This window comes from Dromiciops gliroides, chromosome 3 (assembly GCF_019393635.1).
Source record: "Dromiciops gliroides isolate mDroGli1 chromosome 3, mDroGli1.pri, whole genome shotgun sequence".
In the NCBI taxonomy this organism is placed as follows: domain Eukaryota; kingdom Metazoa; phylum Chordata; class Mammalia; order Microbiotheria; family Microbiotheriidae; genus Dromiciops; species Dromiciops gliroides.
In genome coordinates this window covers 170,936,088-170,961,259 of record NC_057863.1, presented here as the reverse complement: position 1 = coordinate 170,961,259, position 25,172 = coordinate 170,936,088, and the positions used below count along the sequence as shown (strand labels likewise).

At 34.9% G+C, this 25,172-nt stretch overlaps 1 protein-coding gene across 1 annotated transcript in view; it reads right to left on the bottom strand.

Moving 5' to 3' along the window:
* The window catches only part of MYO16 (myosin XVI), a 746,727-nt gene that overhangs the window by 679,526 nt on the left and 42,029 nt on the right, over positions 1–25,172 (bottom strand). Inside the window, 1 exon segment of the mRNA XM_043997806.1 lies at positions 12,902–13,165. Coding sequence (XP_043853741.1) covers positions 12,902–13,165 — 264 coding nt within the window.

Genomic DNA, 25,172 nt, shown 5'->3' with positions numbered 1-25,172 from the left:
TTTTGAATAGAAAAACAAACAAACAAACAAATGCCAGAATTAGGATCATTCATTCAATTTCATTTTTATATGCTGAAGAAGGTAAGGCTACCTTAATAACTATTTCAAAGTGTATGAAAGCTTCTTGAATGATAATGTGCTTCCTTTTCATGTACTAATATGATGAGATGTCAACAGGTCTTTGCTTTTCCATTGTAGGCTGTCAGTGGCTCACACCAAACATCCCGTGATGCAGACACAAATCATGTAACAGGTGGGAAACAAGCACATGACTACTAAGGGAAAACCATATGCTTCAGGCAAGGACATCCAATAGAGACAGCTGTCAAAACAGGATTGCATATCCTTGAGGAAATCTGTGCCCCTCACACAAGATGCACAGCAAAGCCAGCTGTCAAAACCCTTAGACAGAGGAAGTGTGACTTGAAGAGCTTGATTGGGAAAGGAGAGACATTGCACTTATGCAGCTCAGATGGTTGATATACCAATTGATGCTTCCTCAGCTTCTGACAGCTGGCAGCCAGAAAAGGTAACATCAAGGAAGCACTGACAGAAGTCATCTGTTCTGACCACTTGTGTCTTTTCCAGCAGGTCAAGTTTTATTTGATTCAGATGGTATACTTCACAAGTGAAATGTTCACAGGATCATGGGGACAAGGGAATTCTTTGACTACTGTTTATTCAGTGGAACCTACATATTTGAGTTTGTATCTAAGGAGTTGTGTTATATCTCTGCTCCTTGTAGAATGAGCACCTCTCTATGGATCTACTAAACTATGAACAGTAGAGGAATGGTGGATTATGGCAAAAATGAAAAAGGTAAAGTTATCTCAAAGTTCAACTGGTGAATGACCGAACAAGTTGTGGTATATGATTGTAATGGAATACTACCATGCTATAAGAAATGATGAACTTGGGGCAGCTAGGTGGCACAGTGGATAAAACACTGGCCCTGGAGTCAGGAGTACTTGAGTTCAAATCCGGCCTCAGACACTTAATACTTACTAGCTGTGTGACCCTGGGCAAGTCACTTAACCCCAATTGCCTCACTAAAAAAAAAATATGATGAACTCAGTGATTTTAGAAAATCATAGAAAGACTTGCATCAGATAACGAAGAGCAAAATGAGCAAAACAAAGAGAACATTGTATTTAGTAACAGCAATATATTTTGAAGAATGGCTTTTGGTGAAAAATTTATTTCATCTATTATACATACCCAAATTAACTATAAAGAATATATGAAGGGACATGCTATATGCATCCAAAAATTGATAAATAGATGTATACAATAATTATATAGATATGTATGTATATATATGTAGGAGTGTGTGTATGTCTAATGGAAGTCATCTTTAGGGTGTGGGATGGGGTTAGGGAAGAGAAAAAAAGAAGAAAATATGTATGATAATTTTATTACATGTCTGAAAGGAATAAAAAGTTATGCACAGTAGATTTGCAGTTTCATGTACAATCATCTTTTTATTTTACTGTTGTGGAAATGATTGTTTTATTCCATATATTAAAATAAGAATATAAAAATACAAAAAAAGTTCTATTTGAAGTATGAATGGTAATCTGACTCTGAACTTCCCACATAAGGTTATGCCTTAATGTTCCTTCTCTGCAAACTGTTCAAAATGGTTTTATTCACTAACTTTGCGATAGCTGTTGTTATACAAGTCCATAAAAGTAAAAAAGCAATGTCAACCCAGTATAAGGATCTGAAAAGTTTTATGTGTTAAAAAAGAGATAGAGAATTGATTGAGAAAATACATTTCTTCCCTCCCGTTCCTGAGCAGTGGTGTTGGGGAAAGTGAGTAATTTGTTTGGAAAGCACCTTCAGGTTATGTCTTGAACTGATATTACATTCATTTCAGTTCCCCAAACAGTGCTAGAAAATGTAAAGGGAAGAAACATGAAAGCAAGGTAGGTTGGAACCAGAATATACAAGGTCTAAAATGGTAGTCTGAGGAGTTTGCATTTTATCCTAGTGAGTAGGTAGCCACTGATGGTTTGGGAATAGGAAAATACCATAGTTATCTCTACAATTCAACAGAAGTTGGGAGGATGAATTGAAGAGTAATAAAGGAAATAAGCATATCAATTAGGAGACCTGACTAACAGTATAAATTTATCTGATAAATCAAATAACATTATTTTAATCAATATATGGTAGATTAACCATTCATTACTCTTATCTTAAAAACATTAACTAACATAATTGCCTCACCCTCAATTTTTTTCTACTTAATTCACTAATGTAATCACTGATACCCATCAAATCATAATTACCTGAATAAATACTGATTAAATTGTGTACAGGCATTAAATTTATCATCAAAAAGGTAGGAGCCTCCAGGACTGGTATATGGATCACTACCTTATCACTACCTCAGAGGAGCAGGGTTATAATCATACTCTGAACCAATTCTTTTACTTTCATTTGTTATATAGGTAAGAATACATCAATAGCAGATGATTAAAGTCTTATTTAGTTCATGTGGATAGTTTAACCTTCCTCTTTCTTTACTCTATGCATCAATAATCAGACAACAACTTTACTATTTAATGATTAGGTCCAGGTACCTTGAATTTTTCTCTTTCTTTCCTTCTATCAATCTTATCAAAGCCTTACCTATTTAAGCCTGTTGAGTGACCCAATTGCCATGGTAATGCAATCTTTCACATGTTCAAATTTTTGTACTGGTGACTAGATCTCCAGGAAAAGCAAAATCTTTATTGTGTCTCCTCTTCCCCACTTCTTGCCACAATTCACAGCAGTTAACATATTGGAACTACATATTGTGACTATGTTGCCTTTTGGTAGGAGAGAACCAAGGATCTGGTCTTGGGGAAGGTGATTACAAACCTGGATCATGTTCTGTATGAGAATGAAGCTTCAAGGCATTCTATTACTATTCTACACATTGTACATGATAAGAGTGAGAGAATTACATAATCTCAGAATAGGATTTATACTAATCCAGACCACTTGTGTACAATGACTTAAATAAAAGACAAATGATATGTTCTAAGGCTTAGAATGCAGTATTTATTCATCACCAGAGAGAATACAGGAAGTGGAGATTGCTTACATTGAAAAGAGACCTTTAGTTACTGGGAAGAACTTTTTAACTTAAATTTCTGTTGCTAAAGAGTTTTTTAAAAAGATAGACAACCATCTGTCTTGAATAGTTTCAATGTAGCCTTGCCAGGGAAAGGTGTCTGAACAAGAATATGCAGAAAATTAATGTGGTGTTATGGAAAAATAATCTATAGCAATTAGATAGGGCTCCTAATATTGTCTCTCACATGCCTTGACTACTTCTGTATTTGTGACTTAATGCAAGTCATTACTCACAAATGAAATACATTTTCCTTTATCAACCAAAATTACTCAAAAACTTCACTTAAGATTCAGTTCAAGTTTCAGGTCTTCCCCAAATGCTTCCTCCTTCATTTTAAATACCCTCAGCCTTTTCTGCAAGTATTCTACACACCACGCTCTCATATCCTTCATTATATATTGCTCTATAACTCTTTTCTACTAGTTATATTTAGATTGAGTCTCTTTAACTGGTTAGGGATAATACCTCTTCTTTCTTTTTCTTTTTGCAACCTTCATTTTCCTACTAAAAGCATTTCTTTTATATACCAGGCACATAATAAATGTTTAATGAATGAATAAAATTGATTAAATATTAAGCCTTTCATTAAACCCATTCAGAAACCTACACAATATATAAAATGTATTTTCAATTCTTTATCATTTTATAACTTTTTCTTAATGGATAGCTATAATTACCTAACAGCTGTTACTCAATAACTGAAGACATCATGGTTGACTAATCATAACAATATGACCATGAAAAATGCCCAGTTTTGCTTAATTCAGCATCTGTCATGAGCTGCACAAATTTAACATTCTAAATCTATAGGGTGGACATCTGTCCAAACTTGACATTTCTCCTTCCATTCTGATACTTGGAAATATTTTATATTTTTCAAAGGGAGGCCCAAGATACTTGGCCAAGTCATGTGTTTTTGCAAATAAGAAACTGATTAATTATTTAACAGCTTGTCTCAGTGTCAGTTAGCTGTTCTCATTGTGCACAGAAATTATAATTATATTACTACCCAATGCAAAGAAATTTGTAAGAAGACAATTGATGCTTTCCCTCATCCTAATTGTGATACTTACTCTGGTATATTTTACTTGCAGTTATGCTATAATGCTATTCTTTAAATCATTTTATGTGCATAAATTGTTTCCCCAATTATATTCTCCAATTATAATGTAGATACTTAAAGCAAGTATTTAATAAATGACCTGTGATGGATTGAGTGTCATCTTGTACATAAATTCAAATAGTAATAGTATGAAGAGAGTGAAAATTTTAAGAAATGTCAACAAGAAATTCATCAATAATACTGCTACTACAAAAAAGTAATATCTCCATGTAGAAAATATAGCATTCATTTGCTGAGGTGCTGAGACCTTAAATACATACTTACATGTATCTACATCTGCACCTCTGCAAAAGAAAGATTTTCTGAATAATTGCTAGTTCATGACTACAGCAATACAATGAGGTAAGATTTTATACCTTTTATTCTATAAGGTTGCATATTTTCTAATGAATCCAAGATAAAGAGCTAGAGAGTATAGTCTCTGTAAAAAAGGATTGCACAAGGGGGCAGCTAGGTGGTGCAGTGGATAAAGCACTGGCCCTGGATTCAGGAGTACCTGAGTTCAAATCCGGCCTCAGACACTTGACACTTACTAGCTGTGTGACCCTGGGCAAGTCACTTAACCCCCATGGCCCTGCTGGGAAAAAAAAAAAAGGATTGCACAACATTACATCATTTTTTCCAGTCAGTCTTAATGAGACAAACAGAATAATTCTTTGAATAAATAACAAACTGCTCGAGAACCAATAGCCATCTAAATGATTTGCAAATGACATTCTGCACAATGGAGTGAAAACAACAACTATGTGTGGCCAATTGATTGACAAATCAACCAATAACTATTTAGCATTTATTCAACATAAAGTACTGTGTTGGGCTATTGATTTTGTAGTCTTTATTCAGACCATATAAAGAGAGTAAAATTTCCTATGAATTATCCAGGATATTTAAGTGATCCAGCTAGGCACTTGAAGGGTTATTGTTGTTACTGTTCAGTTGCATACAACTCTTCATGACCCTGTGGACCATAGCACACCTATACTGTCCATGTGGTTTTCATGGCAAAGATACTTGAATGGTTCTCCATTATTTTCTCCAATGGATTAAGGCAAACAGAGGTTAGGTGACTTGCCCAGGGTCACACAGCTAGTAAGTGTCTGGGGCCAGACTTGAATTTAGATCTTCTGACTTTAGGCTCAGAGATCTATCCACTGAGGTACCTAGCTATCTCCTGAAGGGGGTATTGGTTGGGGGAAAGCCTAGACCCATTATTCCTGTGTCTGCTCATAACAAGCTGTCTTTGGAGGTGACTTTTTCCCCATTGTTCTCTGTTCCTCATTGTTATTTCCAAATGAATTTGACTAAGTTTTCTTTTTCAAGCCAATACGAGAGTGAAAAGGTGTGGGGAAGCTGTGTGGCCAGGGAGAGAGAAAGAAAAGTGAAGAGGCACATGTCAATCACAGAAAACATATTTATGCAGCTGGCAGTTCAATTTACAAAAAAGGATGGGATCCAGGATGCCAACTAGGCAATGGAAAGAGAAGGGCTCCAGGTGGAGGCAGGAATTAAATATCCTATGGAGACCTCAATACAGTTAATTCTGTCACTGGTAATCAAAGTACGTTTTACCCTAAGTAAATATGAGGAATGTTATGACTATACAGAAAACACACACATATCTAAAATATATACTCTCATTTGAACTTGATCTCTGGTTTGCCTGTCTTTTTTTTTTTTTTTGCATGCATGCATGCATGCATACATGCATACAAAAGAACTACATTGGAAGTCAGAATCCTTCTCAGAGAAAAACACAGAAATAGTTCATGAAGGAACAAATGAGTTATAAAGCCCACTTCAGAATGTCACTGTACATTAAAATGACAAGTTGCTGACAATAAAACACCATCAACAATCAGAACATAACAATGAAGTGACAAAGACAATAACCAGGTCCAGCCTTAGGGGAAAATGATGGTTATCAAATCAAACAGAAAAAAAAAATTGGATACCTCAGTAGTATGCTCGCTCTCTCTCTCTCTCTCTCTCTCTCTCTCTCTCTCTCTCTCTATATATATATATATATATATATATATATATATATATAAATATACACATATATATATACATATACACACACACACACACACACAGGTAACATCACCACCAGCTTGGTTTCTTTTGGGAAAGATTTTTGTTTTTATTTAGCCTGAGTCAGCAAATATAAACAAAATTCAGGGTTGGTACCCCCTTAAATTTGCATATACACACTCAATGTACAATAATAGCAAAGAAGACACAAATTTGGGCTGCACAATGGCTTTAAAAACATTATTGATTTCTTTCTTTCTCAGGACTTTGTAATCTTCATACCAGAAGGAATGATTGGACTATAGTAATATTTGTAAAACAACTTGGCTATCCATACTAATTCACAAATGGAGTCTTCATCTCAAAAACTGAAACCAACCTTTCTATTTTAATTTTTTCTGATGCAATATTATTACTCTAGAAAGTTGTGCATGAATAGTTTTATAGGCTACTAAAAAGAATGCTAGCACCAGTAAAAATCTATTGTCATTGAAGGGGTAACAAACCGCTACCCTATGCATGTGCTTTGTAGGATATTAATATTCGGATCAGATGTTAAGTATATTATAGTCGGAGAGATTCATGTAAAGAAAACCTCTGAGAGACTGCTGATTTCTCATTTGATTTGAGCTTCAAAAGTTTAATGAAAAAAACTGATCATACAACATATTACTTCTAGTTGTGGTACTCAAGAGAAAAGAGGATGTCAGCAAAGTTGGGAAAAGACAAAGGATCTTTTATTCAGTAGAAAGACAAATTTAATCTATTCCAGGATACTTCCTTTACCTAGCTTAAGTTTTTTTTCCCCGTCTACTACTAGTAGAGGATAGCACAGATGAGTTTCAGTTATTACTGAAAACCAATCATTTTGTGAAGAATAAAAAAAAAAATATTTGTTCTGCTTTTTGGAACTATCCCATGACTGGGCATAAGAAAGAAACTTAGAATTCATCAAATCCAGATCCATTATTTTCTACACATGGACACTGACATCCAGAGAGCTTTAGTTAATTTTTGAGACATCCAAGTAATATATAGTATAGCTAGAATTTAAATCCAGACCCTCTGATCCAAATCCAGTTTTCTTTTGACTAGGCTAGGTTACTCTGTGAGTGGATGGATGGATGGATGGATAGATAGATGGATGGATCGATGGATGGATGAATGACAAAGCATTTATTAAGTGCTTACTATGTTGAAAGCAAAATGCCAACCCTCAAGGAGATCACATTCTAATGATATGAGGCAACATATATGCAACATTTCAGTTGCAAGGCAGATTGAAAAATCCCATAGTCTTCAAGTACAGTGTACAAAGTATAGTGACAAATTGGATGCTAATTCTTCTTTAATTCCCTTTCTACTGATAAGATCATATTCATTTCAAACACTGAATAAATTGACAGTGTAAAGGACTTTAAAGCACTTTCCCCCCACTGTGGCTTCAGTAGATGTGGCTGTTTTACATCCAAGTGCTTTATGCTACTTTAGTTCTTATATAGAAAATACAGGGGCAGCTAGGTGGCACAGTGGATAAAGCATTGGCCCTGCATTTAGGAGGACCTGAGTTCAAATCCAGCCCTAGACACTTGACACTTACTAGCTGTGTAACCCTGGACAAGTCACTTAACCCTCAATGCCACACCCAAAAAAATACAAAAACAAAACAAAATAAAAACAAAACAACAACAAACAAAAACAAAACAAAGCAAAAAGGCTTTTATCATTCATTGCACAAACTGTAATGATTTAGGGCTTTCAGCAACCTGAAAACAACTTAAATCTCTGCAAGCATTATGATCACATCAAGGTTTAATTAATATGAATTGATTCCTCAATTATGTGAAGTGCTATATGATAGAAAGTTACAAAATAAATAGAAGACTTTTGGGGGGCAGCTAGGTGGCGCAGTGGATAGAGCACCGGCCCTGGAGTCAGGAGTACCTGAGTTCAAATCTGGCCTCAGACACTTAACACTTATTAGCTGTGTGACCCTGGGCAAGTCACTTAACCCCAATTGCCTCACTAAAGAAAAAAAAAGAAAAAAAAAGAAGACTTTTTGATTGTATACATAGGGATAATTTTGTGAAACAAAAAATTATGGAAAGTATATAAACTGCTCATCAAAACCAGTATGAAGTTTAAGGAAATAAACTCATGTGACTAGAAATTACTGGGAAAAAGTAAGGAACTTCTTAATGTTCCTACTTAAATTTATATTTCAATATCCTCATAGGTTCAAGTTTTGAAGTCAATGTTAAATCATTTATTCACCTTCAGTCATAGAATCATAGCTGACAGGGACCTTAGGGTTCATTGAGACCAAATATCATTGCTTTACAGAAAAGGAAACTGAAATTCAAGGCATTTGTGACTCACCCACAGTTATATAATTGGAAAAATATATATACATATATAGTTAGATTAAACCATTGGGTCTTTTGACTCTCAAGTTCTATGTACTACACCATATTATCATTTGTCCTTATATCCTACATGTCACCATGTTCTATCATTACTTCCATAAAATATCTCCCATATTTGTCTCCTATTCTGTATTTTTATTCTGGTTAGGGAGACAAAATAAACACACAAGAAATGGAGGAAAAATTTAAGTGTTAAACTGTGAAATAGTGCTTGAACATTTTATAATCAGTTTTTGGAAAATGTTAGTCATTTCACTAGAATAGTCTGAGAAGTAAATGAATTTTTGAGTGTCACACAACCAGGGAAAGAAACATAAAGGACTATATTCATTATTATAATGTGTTATTTTTAAAAATTACTTCAAGTTTGCATGTATAATGGTTTGTGGTAGATTATTTACATTTGTGATTAGAGAAACAAAAATGTTAAAACAGGTTATGTCCTTCCAAGACTTCTCCATTATGGAGCTGTAAAGATTTTTTTTTAATAACAGAAGTCAAAGCAAATAACATCATAATATCACAAATTAGGTGATGAGAGAAACAGTTAATTCAATCCAAGCAAATTTTATAGAGCAGAAAATTGAATGTGTAGGTGTTATAAGTAATAACAATAGTGGGAACCTGAGAGAGTTCTTCTCTCAGCCAAGGTCCAACTTTGCCCAGTGAGAAAATAAGTTTCATTAGTGGTGACTTCCTTTCATAATATAACCAGCTCATTGTACCTCTCAAGATCTCTCCTACTGCCTAAAGATTGATCAAAATGAACCCCGACTCCCTTCTGAGATACCATCATTTTCCCAGGCATACACAAGTATCAAAAAACTCTACAACCTTAATAGTAGACATTGCGAGAACCACACTGACAAATGCAAAGGAAAGGAGCTTTCTCAATACCTTATGTTTTAGGCCAGGACACATTTAGACTTAAGAAGTTTTAGTTAGTTCCCATAATTCCATTCTGCCCACCAGGGCTTTTGTTAGCCAAGAAGCTTTAAAGCAGAGTTGTGAGAGTTTGAGACAAATTTGTCCCAGATGGATTGCTCTGGGACATGCCTGTAGGATCTTTGGGAAAAAGAATATACAAAGATAGCTCTAGAACTCTGACAAAGAGACCCTGAGATTCTTGGGAACTTCCTTGTCAAGTGTTTTTACATTCCTGTGGACTGTTTTTGCCTGGAAGTTATTAATATACTTCTATTAAAGAAATTGTTTATCTGAACCATCCATCACCAGGCTACTCTGGATAAGTAGTTTCCTGTTATCCTGCAAACCCTCCTATGAGCATCTCAACTGTGGAGCATCCATATTTAATTAAATTGATGTATGTCTGTCCTGTCCTGCATAAGCAAAAAACAATTGGTCAGAACAGATCACTAATATCAAGGCTTTGCTGTTGCTAAAAATTAATGGTCCCCTGTTAATATAAAGGGGCAGGAAGTATCAGTTATCTGAACTGCATGACTATAGATGCTTTTGCTTTCCTGAGCTGTATACTTTTTCTCCTCCCTCAGTATTTTTACATGGGACATCATGCATTTTGCATTCTGGGTTGGGCTTCCTGAGAACCACATAGTATCATTTTGACAGCTGATTTGTTAGGTCTTCTTCACTAAGTGGGATGGTTCTCCTTCTGTCCATTTGGTCTTGTGTTGACAGCCAGTGCCACTGGGTATCCTCTCTGGGGAGTGAGGTGAAGGTTTTCCACAATAGCTGTAGTCTCAATTCTCTCTTGTCAATCATGCTTTTCATTTGATTGGATTGTGCAGTAGCAATTTCTTGCTGACACGGTGGCCAAGAGATGATGAGTTTTTGCCCAAGCTTGCAATACTATTTAAGTGCCTAGTCACTGAGTGGTGGAATGATCTGGGGGACACACTATTAGACTTGGACGCAGAACAAAATAAATTTGTGTCCTTTTTCTGATACTTACTAAACATGTGACTATGTGCCCATAGAGTCAGAACCTCATAAGCCAAATTTTCTTCATATATAAAATAGGCATGATATTGCCTGTAGTACCCCTCCCAGAGGATTATTGTGAAAATTAATTGAAATAATTCAGGTAAAATACTTTGTGAACCTTAAAATATTAAGCAACTAGTGATTTTTGCCAGGATGAAGGCCTAGCTCTATAACAGGCTAAAAAGTTATACTAGCAAAACAAGATTAGATATAAGTTAAGCAAAGGGAAAAAAGTACATGAATTTTGTAGTTTCTTGAAAATCTTGTACATTTTAATTTGAAAGTTGTATAGTGAATAGATCATTAGACCAGAAGCCAGAACCCTAGGTTCTATTCTGTTTTCTACAATGAACTTTCTGTATTGTATTGTCATAGTTGTTCAGTTGTGTCCAACTCTTTATGACTCTACTTGTAGTTTTCTTGGCAAAGACACTGGAGCAGTTTATCATTTCTTCTCCAGCTCATTTCACAGATGAGGAATCTAAGGCAAACAGGGTTAAGTGACTTATCCAGGCTCACACAGCTACAAGCACCTGAGACTAGATTTTAAATCAGGAAGTATTCCTCACTCCAGTCTTGGCACTACATTCACTGTGCCAGCTAGCTGCCCTATTAATATTGGTACGGAATTGAGCACCTCCTTAACATCTCCATGTATTAATTTTCTCATCTGTCAAATGAACTAATTTGATTAGATAAATTCTAATGTGCCTTTTAGCCTGAGCATTCTGGTTCCTCAAAATAATGTTTGCACTACAGATCAGTCAATTTTGATATGTTATCTGGGGAAAATAAGCCTATCCTTTAGGACAAATGGAAAATAAATAAATTAGTATTAGTAATCACCTATTATGGCAGATACAGAAAACAATAACAGGACTTAGTGATTTATAAGATTGCCTATCCTAGATGAATCTTATTATTACTGCCATATTCATAAAAGCATGATTGTATTGTAAGGAATTAATTGTGATTTGGGGTTTTTATAACCCTGTCTTTGCTTCATTATGGTCAGACTAAAAAAAAAAAAATGTAAGCTTGAAAAGCCTAAGAGAATATGGGTGTGTACTTTGGGAGATAATTGAACAAACAAGAGTAGCTCTGACCACAGGGAACATTTATTGAAACTAAGTAACTAAGGCTCCCCTAATAGCCCCCCCACACCCACATGGGCCTGGCCAGATTACAATGGGGTCAGCCCATGTGGGTGTGCTGAGCCAATTGGAGACTCAGCATGACTAAGAGTCACCCCTTCCTGTGGGAGAGACAGTTAGAGGCAGTTAGAGGAAGAAGGAGAGGGGAGTTTTTCTGAGGAGAGTTTTTTCTGAGAGAAACGGGGAAAGAAGGTAGACAGTTAGAGGAGCTGTTGGTGTTTGACCTTCAGAGAAAAACAGAAGAGACTGCAAGCTCATTCTCCTTGGAGCTACAGATTTCGCATTGGTGGTGAGCCCGGGGCCTTTTTACCCCAGAGATTTAGACATTGTTCCTAGCTCTAATAACCTCAATTGTGTTTTAAATTTATTTCCATTAATAAAACCTGTTTTGTGTTTTCAAAAGAGGCTGTTAATTTCTTTTCTTACCCTGATATTAAGGCAAGCTGCCCAATTAATTCTTCCCATACTAAATTTGGCCCTCACAGTATATAATAATTAATTTCTAAAAGGCAGTGTCTATACCCTGCTATTTCAATGAATTGCCTCATAGGATCTTAGACCTAGAATTGAATGGTACATTAAAGAATATTTAGTCTAACCCTCTCATTTACAGATGAGGAAAATGAGGGAGGTTAAGTCACTTGTCCAAGGTTGAGACCACAAGTCAACAAGCAAACAAGCATTTATTAAATGACAACTATGTACCAGAAAAGACATACAAGTTAGTAAGCATCAGAGGTAGAATTTGAATGCAGGTCCTCTTATTCCAAAATTATTCACCTTTTCCACTGTACTATAATAGCCTTATTAGCCTATGAAAAACCCTTTGTCACCCAAAATAGATTATGTTCTCATTCATTAACTTAGACCACTGAGCCTTATTAAAATGAACTTTGGAACAGGCATTTCTTTAACCAGATAATTTAGATATCTCAAGTAGCTTAAGGAAACTAAGATCTGATATCTAAAATAAAATATCCAGAAAAATGGAAGTCACATGCATATCCTACACCACCCCCCACACACACACATACACACACACACCCCACACACATTTTTCTGTTAAATGTACCTTCTTTATCATTGTGATGGATGATCGCATCCTGTATCATATCAGCAAGATTGAAATGAACTTTGTGATTCTTCCCATGTTTCAGCTTCTTCACAAATCCTTCCTGTTTCTGAAAGGCTTTCTCTCGTTCATAGTAGGCCTTGATTTGATCACAGCGCATACGTTTTACCAGCCTCTGTCGCTGGCCTAATGGTAGGGACTCCAGCAAGCACTGGTCAATTTCCATTTCATGGGATCGAAAAACATTACATAACTGGAAGCAACCTAAGAGAATAAAAGAAAAATATAGTAAATATTGTTCTACCTTTCACCACAATGACCTTTAAATAGTAAGAACACCAAATGTAGTGTGGGTTCATGGACTAGGTACTTAACATGACCCATTATAACATATCTTTTTTTTAAATCATAAAAATATTTTATTATTTTCTAGTTACATGTAGAGATAGTTTTCAACATTTGTTTTTATAAGATTTCTAGTTCCAAATTTTTCTCCCTCCCTCCTTTCCCTGCCCCCTCCCCAAAACAGAAAGCAATCTGATATAGGTTACATATGTACAATCACATTAAACATATTTCTGCATTAGTCGTACTGTTAAAGAAGAATCAGAACAAAAGGCAAAAAACCTCAAAAAAGAAAACAAAAAGAAAAAAAGTAGAAACAGTATGGTTCAATTTGCATTCAGATTCCAGTTCTTTTTTCTGGACATGGAGAACATTTTCCTTCATGAGTCCTTCAGAATTATCCATTGTATTGCTGAGAAGAGTTGTCTATCACAGTTGATCATCACACAATGTTGTTGATACTGTGTACAATGTTCTCTGGGTTCTGCTCATTTCACTCAACATTAATTAATGTAAGTCTTTCCAGGTTTTTTTGAAATCTGCCTGCTTATCGTTTCTTACAGTGCAATAATATTCCATTACATTCATGTACCACAACTTCATAACCTATCTTAAAACAACCCTTTAAGCAAGCCATCATTTCCATAAATCTTTCCTGTAATTCAGATGAAAAATAAAGTTGCTAGTTTTACAAGTACCTTGTCTAAGGTTATGCTGTTATGAAACTGAAGAATCAATCCAATACTTCAGCTTTTCTTGACACTATAAAACTCATACTTTCTTCTATTTCTTGAAGTCAACACAAAATATCCAGATAAGCTGATGGGTGTTTTGCCAGAACATTATCTCTTAAAATAGTGCTATTTACTTTTTTTTGTTTGTTTGCTTGTTTTTTTTTTTCTTTGTTTTTTTGCGGGGCAATGGGGATTAAAGTGACTTGCCCAGGGTCACACAGCTAGTAATTTTCAAGTGTCTGAGGCCGGATTTGAACTCAGGTCCTCCTGAATCCAGGGCAGGTGCTCTATCCACTGTGCCACCTAGCTGCCACTGGCTATTTACTTTTAAAGTGATTGAGGATGTTTGTTTTTTATAACAGCAAATTTCATGTATATTTAAGTTACAGCTGAATTCTAACATTTGAAAGATTATCATATGGGGGAAAATGGATTCACTTATTTCAATTGATCTCACAAAACAAAACAACCACTTGGTGGGAATCATCAGAAACAGATTTTGGTTGAACAAAAATAAAAAAAAAAACATGACAATTAAAGATATCCAAAATTCTACAGAAAAATTTTTTGTATAATGTTTGCTGTCCCTGGGGTTACACTTGTGGAGAATGCATGAGCAATTCTCGGTGATGTTATAGTTTTGCTTCTTGATCTGATTGAGGCTTGGGTTACATGATTGGATTAGATGATCTCTAAGGTCTTGCCTTAAAAAGGTGGCAGGTAGGTGGCACAGTAGATAGAGCAGTAGGCTGGGAATCAGGAAGACTCATCTTTCTGAGTTCACATATGGCCTCAGACACTAGTTGTGTGAATTTGGGCAAGTCATTTTGCTTCTACTCCTCATGTCTTTAAATGAGCTGGAGATGGAAATGTCAAATCACTCCAGTATCTTTGCCAGGAAAACCCCAAATTATGTCATGAATAGTCATACATGACTGAAAAAATAAACAACAAGGTATTTCCAATGTTAATGCTATATTATGACTTCTGATATAACTTCATATTTGGAAAATCTATGATGTAAGACGAGCAAGCACTCAAAAAAACCCCTCCAAAATTCTATATACTAATATGAATTGACTGATTTAGTTTTTGTGGTATGTTCACTTTAAATTTATTTATTGCAGCAATGAAAAATTTGAAATGATTTAGCCACACACCCTCTTCTTCATGAATAATGGCATTTATTTATAAGATAGCTAGCTAAAGGTAGGAGCTAAGTTTGATCATAAAACACACATGTTCTCCAGGCTAAACTAGTTGGCCAATATGGGTACCAAACTCATAAGCATACAAATTATTTTTCCTATTGTGCTTTTCTCTATACAATAAGGAGTTCTAACCAATGACTATTCTAGTCATAGAAAGAGGGATAATGATAGCTAATAGTTCTTTGGACAATTGACAATAATGCAATTAGACATAATGTATGCAGACAAGTCACACACACATCAGAAATGGAAACATATTTATAGCACATAAGTACTGAAATAGACATTGGTTAACTTGCAAGAATTTTCTAATTAAAAAGTATATAAAATCTACCAAAATACCTTCTTCTCATGGCCATTTTGATTCTAATTTTTAAAAGTCCTCAAAATCCACTCATAAAATATGAAAAGAATACAGGCTTAGAATAGAACTTTGTGTAAAAAGAAATTTCCAAACAATGAAGTTTTAGACTTAAGAAGAGGCCTTAATAGCCATTTTATTCAAACCATCTCATTAAGACCCACTTTACAAATGATCATTCAATCTTTTCTGGAAGGTCACCACTGAGAGTGAACTCATTACCTCTCTATGCAACTCATTGCACTTTTCAGTAGTTATAATTCGTTGAATTTTTTTCTAACAAGTTTAAATTGCCTTTTAGCAATATTTCTCCATTGCTCTAGCCCCCTGGGAACAAACAGTGTCTGATCCCTTTTCTATATGACAACCCATCAAAACTTCAGCACAACTGACACTTCTCTTCACTAGGCTAAACACCCTTAGTTTCTTCAAACAATCCTTATAAGGTACTGAATCTTAGTTCTAGTTCCTCTGGACATTTTCTAGCTTATTGATATCCTTCCTAAACTCTGGGAGAGTAATTTGGTCTGACTAGGGTAGAATAAGAAGGGATCATTACATCCTTATTCCTAGAAGCCATAATTACCTTTTATGTAATCCAAGAGTACATTAGCTATTCTGGATGTCATAGAATGTCATTGACTCCTACTGATCTTTGATCTCTCAAAACCTTGAGATCCTTTATTCAAACTGCTCTCTTATTATATGTCCTCTATCTTGGACTTGCGAAGTTGATATTTTGAGCCCATCTGGAAAATTTAACGTTTAATCCCTTTTAAATTTGTATTTTATTAAATTCAAATCAATGGTCAAAGCCTTATCAATATCATTTGGATCATAACTTTGTGATCCAATTTGTTAAGTAGTCTTTTAAGCTTTATGTTAAATACATATTTGATTAGAAATTTACTTGTATGTATATATACAACTTCAAATAGCCAAGGTAACTGTTGAGGTAGCTAGGAAAAAATGAACAAAGAAAAGAAAGCATAGAGGTGATGGCAAAATAAAGAGAGATACAATTAGTTAAGAGTGTGTGTGTGTGTGTGTGTGTGTGTGTGTGTGTGTGTGTGTGTGTAAACAAACATAGGAGTCATTGGAGATAAAATTGGTGAGAGATAGTGGATGGGAAGTTATACATATACATACATATATGTTTCTTTTATATGCAGGTCTTGTATCCATTTTTAGTTTATTGGTATAAGATAGTGGTCTTTAAGGCTAATATCTACTAAACAATTTTCTAGTTGTCCTAGAAGCTCTGGTCAAATAGGATTTCTTCCTTGAATAATTTATGATCTCAAATTTATTAAACAACAGTTTATTCAATGGCTATTTAAGATTCTTCCTAATTTAGTTTGTTCTATTTTTCTATTTTTTAACCAGCATTGGTTTGTTTCAGTAGGTATTTCTTTATAATGAAATTTGTGGTCTGGGATAATAGCATACTTAATTTCTTTTTTTAAAAATCATTTCTCTTGATATGCTAGCCCTTTTCCCCCTCTCCAAATGAATTTCATTATTTTGCCTAGTTCTAAAAAGTATAATTTTTGGTAATTTTGATAATAATAACAACAATAATACTAGTTACATTAGTTAACATCTATACAATGCTTTCTATGTTCCAGACACTGTGCTAAATGCTTTACAAATATTATCTCATTTGGTTCTCACAACGACCCTGAGAGTTAGATGCTATTATTGAGGCAAAACAGATAAAGAGAGTTTAAGTGACTTTCCCAGGGTCACACAGCAAATAAATGTCTGACTTGGCTGGATTTGAACTCAGGTCTATCTGCCTCCAGGCCCAATATTCTATCCTCTGCACGACCTAGCTAACTTCAAATCTGAAATTAATCTAAGTAGTATTGTTATTTTATTATGCAACCAATATAATAATCTAAATTGTTTAAAAATGTTGAGATCTTTATGTTAATTGCTTGTCCTCATTTATTTTAATAAAGAATACTTTTATATAATTATATGGATAAGTCAATCAGGTATTTTATGAATCTTGCAGTTATTTTAAATCGAATACCTCTTGATTTTATTTCTCTTTGACTTTTTTTAGTTCTGTATAAAAATGATGATGACTTTGGAGGGTGTTTTTGTACTCTGCTATGCTACTGAAACTATTGTCTCAATTACTTTCCTCCTTATTCTCTAGGGTTTTCTAAGTAATCCATTAGATTTTCTGCAAATAGGAATAGCTTCAGCTCCTTTTTAGCAATGTTTATACCCTTAAAACTATATTTGGTCTTACTGTTATAGTTGACATTCTAGAATTCTCTCAGATAATAGTGGAGAGAGAAGATATACTTGCTTAATCCCTTTTCAAATGAGGATAAGTTAGTGAGTGATTGAGAAAGGTTTTAAATCCATATCTTTCTAACTCCAAGGCTAACTTCCCAGCTGCTATCTCTCACCAATTTTATCTTCAATGACTCCTATGTCTGTTTATGCATACATATGTATATGTATATACATATATTTTCTTGATATGCTAGTCCTTTGATATATATATATATGTGTGTTTGTGTGTGTATGTACACACACACACACACACACACACACACACTCTTAACTAATCATATCACTCTTTATTTTGCCATCACCTCTATGCTTTCTTTTCTTTGTTCACTTTTTTTCCTAGGTACCTCAACAGTTACCTTGGCTATGAAGCCTTCAAAGGTCCCAGTAGTTTGTGATTATGCTCCCTGGTCTAATCTAGCACTTTGTATTTCTTGTATTTTCTAATTATATATTATTTGTATTGTACTCATAGCAGACCCTCTGGACTATTCCTCAGTTTAGAGTGCAATTGCTACTCTCAGATTCTTGGGTAGCCCATGGGTCTGGATTCTTATGATTATAGCTCAAGAGCCATCAAATTGTTCCTCACTTGTCTGGCAGAAACAATTAGCTGAAATGAATAGCATTTATTAAGATGTCAGAATAAGAACAGGAATTTTCAAACTTGCAGCACACTCTCCCACAAACACACACAAATTCAGTAGTAAGAGTGGTTACAAACTCAGAATTCATGGGAAGAACAACACAAATGTAGGAAAAATACATACCCAGGGAAACTCATGCTTACAGATCTTCAGGATCTTGAAATCATTTCTTTCTGGAATGGAGGAAAGATGCCCCCTAATATCATCCATCTAAGCACAGTATCTCTTCTGGGTTGATCACTTAGCTGAACTCCCTGGGCCACTGCTGAGCTACCAATTGCCAAGATAATTTTCTTTTGATAGCTAGCCAATCTGTTCTCTGCTGCTAGATGTCCCACTACAGAGAGCTGCTTCCTGCATAGAGCATTTGTCTTCTTTATATCAGTGATTCTAGATAGTTAGTGTCTTTGTTCCATGCTGAGTAACTCAATATCTCTTGGGCTGAAACATCAAACTGCTGAATAGAATTATCCTACTCCATGGTCAATGAATGTACAGGGAAGAGAAGAATGAAGTGAATTGAGGCTCCTTTGCTGGTCCTAAGTACTTCCTTTACTTCTAGCTCCTTCCTGGACCACCTGAAGACCTACTAAGCTATCATTTTAAGTACCTATGGGGTGAAGTAGACAATCACTTTTTTTTCTAGCTAATAGCCAAGTTCTCCTTCCAATTCAGTTAAAGTCTCTTCACTCTTCCAAAAGGACAAGTTATAGATATAACTTTATACTTGATTTATACCTCTTTATATACCTCTTATTTTCTGTGCTTATATCCTGAATAACTAGGGGTGGTAGTGATGATCATGGAACAATTTCCATACCATTCCTTTCCCCCACAAATATATATTTATACATGTCCCTATTAAATTTTAGGATACGAAAAATGTCATACTAAAGTGGCCATCATTTCAGGTGAAGAAATGAAATATAGGGATAGCATTGCTAAAATCAATTTTATACATTAGGAATACACATTATTTTTAGTATGCAACTAGGCAGTAAGGGGCATTTTTATTTTACATTTTCTTCAAAATCTTTTAGCAAATCAAACTGTAAGTCAGAAGACTGGATATTGTAACCTACATTAAATAAAAGATTAACCTAGGGTCATCTTAAACAACTGTTAGGCCTGTTTTTAAAGTACTTTCATAAATTTTTAATGATGAATATAAATGTTGTTTATACAAAGCTTTTAACATGTTGATGACATCTCTGATCTTTTATAGCTTTAAAAATTTACAAGTACTATGAGTTTATATAGATGTCACTTCAATTTTCCATTGAAACATTTTAAATAAATTTGAATGATATGTACTTTAGTGGAATGAAGCATAAACATGGTAGGAAGAAAAATTTTAAAAGACACTGATATTTGCTGAGGTTTTCCTGGACTAACCTCTGAATTGAGACTATGTTTCCAAATGCCCCCGGCACCTACGCTATTCCTCTGTATACAGTAGGGGCTCAATAAAGATTTTCTGCATTGAACTTTTATTTTGGAATCTATAAAAATAGAACTCTTTAATAACTGCCACTTTTCTTATTTATAGCAGCATAATTGATAGACAGGATAACCTTGAGACACCACAGCATCTCAAAGTATCATATGAATTACAAGAGAAACACTGAATTGGTTTTAGTATAGATTTTTGTTTTAAGCACATAAATAGCATGAAACAGTTATATGTAAGGTAGGAATATATGCTTCTGTCTATTATATTCTCAGTTATTTTCACACTCTCTAAGTTCAAACTAGAGATACATTCAAATACCTAGGGAACTACATCCAAAGATCTAAACACACAATCTCAATTACCCAAGAATCTACACCTATATGCCACTAACTCTCAAAAATATGAATTAATACTTCCCCATCTTCTGTACATTTGCATTACCTTATCACTGTCTTGCCTTTCACATAGTCACTACAGTTAAATTAATGAAATTAACTATCCTTCAACCATGCAATGCCTGTACTACACAATATTATAAACAATTAGGAATATACTCCCAACCATATTTACTCCACCTATTGGCAACTTTAGAAAATTTTCATGAAACTCTCTTATAGCTTTAGGTAAATTCATTGCAATGGGTAGTAATTTAGACTTACTGGATCTTAGAATTTATTTAGTCTAATTTGTCAATTTCACAGACAAGAAAAATAAAAGAGACAAGGAGAAGGGATTTACCAAGGTAACAAAAGTTGTATGGCCAGTTCAGTGGCACAATGGATGTCTGGAGTCAGGAAGACTTGAATTCAAATGTGGCCTCAGACACTAGCTGTGTGACCCTGAACAAGTCAATTAACCCTCTTTGTCTCAGTTTTCTTAATTTTAAAATGAAATAGAGAAGGAAATGGCAAACCACTCCAATATATTTGCCAACAAAATCCCAAACGAGGTCACAAAGTGTCAAACATGACTGAAAACTGTTTGAACAACAAAAGAAGTAAATAAAAGACTTAGGATTTTTTGAGTTCAGGTCTTCTGGCTCCAAGTCAGAACTTTCTCCTATATCATGCTATATTGGAATAGTACAGGGAAAGACTTTTGATTTTAACAATCATATTTGTGTGATAAAAGGTAAATAAAGACTCAGAATTTTACTCATATTCTCTGTGATGACTGGAAAAGGGGTTAAACTCAATATACCTAGAACTCGGATAGAGAGAATTAAAGATTTTCATCTTCTTCAATGTCTTCTACTCCTCCAAAAAGAATAATGCCATGTATTGAACTTCAATGATGAAAAAGACGTCTGATTTTTAAGAAGTAACAACTTTTTTGTGCATGTTTTCATGAAAGAGAAAGAGTGAAGGAATGATGGGCAGAAAACAAAGGGAGAGAGGATAGAGAGAGAAGGAAAGGAGAGAGAGACACACACACAGAGACAGAGAGGCAGAGAGATTTATATATTAAGAAAATACATTTTCTCTTCAAAGTGAATAACATATTAACAATTGTGTTCCTCCATAGAGTGACTCAGAAGTGATTGTCAAAGTGATGTCTGGAAAGGACAAATATCTTCCATGCAAAGTAATTCCTTCTCTGTGTCCTAAAATACAAGTAGACAAGGAAAATATCCAAAATAATGACAGATTGCTATGGGGAATGAAAGCCCGATAATGTCATCATCAGTGCCACTAACAGATTGCCAAAGAAAGCTCATTAATAATGCAATAGCAATATCTCTTGCTATCAAATCCTATTAGAAAACTCTATTAGGTGTGATTTATTGACTTTGATGCTCTGTACTGAAGGATGCTAACTCCACCATGCCTCCTACAACCTACCAGATTTGTAAATGTGTTTTCAGAGAATGTTTAATGCCACTGAAGAAGAATGAGAGGCCAACCCCCACCCCCCCAAAACAAAACAAAACCAAAAAAAACCCAACAAAAGCTATATTACCATGTGATTGTGGTAAAAATTATTGGAGTTTAGCTGACTCATTTGGAAGGGGCAACACCTGGCCCACTGTGAAGTTATGTATGCTACTGAGATCAGAAGGAGAAACCTCTCCATAGGCAGTTTTTGAAGGACCTTCCCTTTTCGGGGAGAAAGATTGAATGCTAGCTGAGGGAAGGCTGAGTCGCTTCTAGAATGCTCACTCTTTCCCACTCTCTCTCCTGGGTTTTTCCAGTGGCAAGAGAAACTAGCAGAGTGAACACAAAAGCCCTGCATTCCTTTGAATTAGCTTAATTGGAAATGAGCTGGGGATTATATATACTTAGGTTAGAATTAGGAGAATTTATCTGAATTTCTTTTTTCCCTATTTCCTTATCTTTGATTTTTATTAATTTCACCTTTGTTGTTTAATTAATTCCTAAGTAATAAAATCTGATCTTTGTGTAGGAAAGAAGCTGTAAGGTTCCTTTCTTATTAGCATGAGAGAAATATCTAAAAGGGCAGTTCAGAGGGGAGGGAGCTTTGAACCTAGAGGTCCCTCATTATTTCCGAGACCCCAATATTTTGGTGAGTCACCCAATTAACTCTCTATATATTAAATTTGGCCCTTACATGATGATCAGTATGCAATTGAGGATTGAGTATAATTATCATCAAAGCATTGGTATAAATTCTACTGAAGCCAACACCTATCTTCAAGGCAGAGAACAGCTGCAAGGATATCAATAGAAATACTGACTGGAATATGATATAATAATAGTCTTTCCTCTACTTTTAAGAAAACTGGTAAAAAAAATTGGTAAGTTGGGCTGAATTCAGTTCCCAGTTTAAGTTTTTGGAGGAAATCTGATTCATATTATTAAAATGTAACTATTATTTTCCCATCCAGATGAGCTCCTAAAATAGGATGGTAAATTCAATTTTTAAATATTCAATAGAGGTGTTGTTGACTTCAAATAAGAAACCAAAAAAGAATAAGGATGAGACCTAAGATTCCATTGTGTAGGAAACTCCTAGAAAAAGAAACCCCTTTTACCAATGTAGGTTGTAAACATTTCTTTCACCAATTTAGAGTCTCAGAGAATTGCCCAGAGCACTGAGAATATAAGTGACTTGCCCAAAACCACAAGCCAGTAGCTATCAAAGAACTTGAATTCAAATCTTCCTGGCTCCAATGCCAGCTCTCTATGCACTATATCAATCTGCCTCTCAAAAACAAACAAACAAAAACAAGAAGAGGGGAGAATACATAATTGGTGGTGAGAAGGGTTTTTCTTCTTTCATACTTATGGCCATTGGCAAGAATTTCCCTCTCCCGTCCTTTTTCTCTCCACTGCTATCCCCTCTCTCCATTTCAAACTTCCATCACTTTTCTTATGGCTTGCTATAATAGCTTCCTAGCTTGTATTTACAAACTGGCCTCAAGCATTTTTTTTCCAGCCTTATTACACATTATTACCTTGCTGGCATGCTACATTCTAGTCAAACTGGCTTTCTTACTGTTCCTCATACCTGCCATTCCATCTGCCAGGTGAAATCCTGCCCAAATTTCAGACCATACCTCAAATACTCCCTACTTAGGGAAATCTCTGATTTCCACAGACAGAATTACTCTCCTTTGAAATCTAATAGATTTTTTCTTTCTGTCTTCATTATACTCTCTTTTGGGTACATGCCTTAACCCTATTTTAAGATTCTTTGTAAGCTCCTTGAAGGCAGGGCAATTATTTATCATTGCACCATCCTTAGTTCCTAATGCAATATCTTACCCATCTATAATAATCAGCAAATATTTATTGAATAAATTATATCATATCTGAAAAAATGTCAACAGGTTGCTAGATTCCTTAAATTTCTGCATGTTATAAAATGCATGTTCCGTTGTTCTATTATGATGCTATTCTTTGTTTCAGGATTCAAATCGCAGATAATAAGTAATGGCTTGTCCCACTGCCAGAAGTTTCTGCTTGGAAAATCTGGTCCTCCTGATGACATGTTAAATGCCAGCAAAGCAGACAAACAACTACATTCAGAAGCACATGGGCAATGTTTGTCAAGACAAGTGGCACTACACAAGAGCTGGAGAGTCCTACATACAGAGTCAAGGAACTGACAATACTACATACAGCCAGCTAGAAATTTTTAGTTCTCTTGGTAATTGGTATCTTTCATTCCAGTTGGCATCAGGATGGCCAGATAGCCTATTCAATATCACTCTTGTATTTTTTCCCATGAAAACTGGGGAAGTAAGGGCAAATTTCATTTTCATTTTTAAAAAAAGGCTTTAAAAATATTCTAAGGGGAAAATTCTTCACATTGTATTTTTTCTTGGTTTGTGTGGAATAGGCTGAGCTCAGTTCTCCAGCTTAGAAAAATGTAAGAGCAGAAATGTAGAATTACTAGAAAAAATAATAAAATTTTCCCTCAAAAGTTTAAATAATTCAATAATTACTCTTTTTAATTTTGATTTTTAATTTATCTCAATTATATGTAAAGATATTTTTGAGTTCTAAATTTTCCTCCCACACTCCCTTCCCTCCCCCCTCCCTAGACCAGCAAGCAATTTGACATAGGTTTTACATTAATATCACGTTAAACGTATTTCCACATTAATCAGAACAAAAGGAAAAAAAACACAAGAAAGAATAAACAGAAACAATAACAAAAAAGCAACAACAAAAGTGAAAATAGTATGCTTCAGTCTGCATTCAGACTATATAGTTCTTTTTCTGAATGTCGAGAGCATTTTCCACTATGTCTTTTGACACTGCCTTGAATCATTGTATTGCTGAGAAGAGCTAAGTCTGTAACAGTTGATCATCACAAAATATTGTACTGTGTACAATGTTCTCTTGGTTCTGCTCATTTCACTCATCATCAATTCATGTCTTTCCAGGTGTTTCCAAAATTCATCTGCTTATCATTTCTTACATCACAATAGCATTCCATTACATGCATATACCACAACTTGTTTCACTATTCCCCAATTGATGGGCATCACATCAATTTCCAATTTTTTGCTACCACAAAAAGAGCAGCTATGAATATTTCTGTACATGTGGGTCCTTTTCCCTTTTTTATAATATCTTTGGATATTGACCTAGTAGTGGTATTGCTGGGTCATACAGTATGCACAGTTTTAAAATCTTTGGGGCATGGTTCCAAATTGGTCTCCAGAATGGTTGGATGAGTTCACAGCACCAACAACAGTACATTAGTGTGCAACATTCTTAATAGTTGAAAAGCCATTTAGT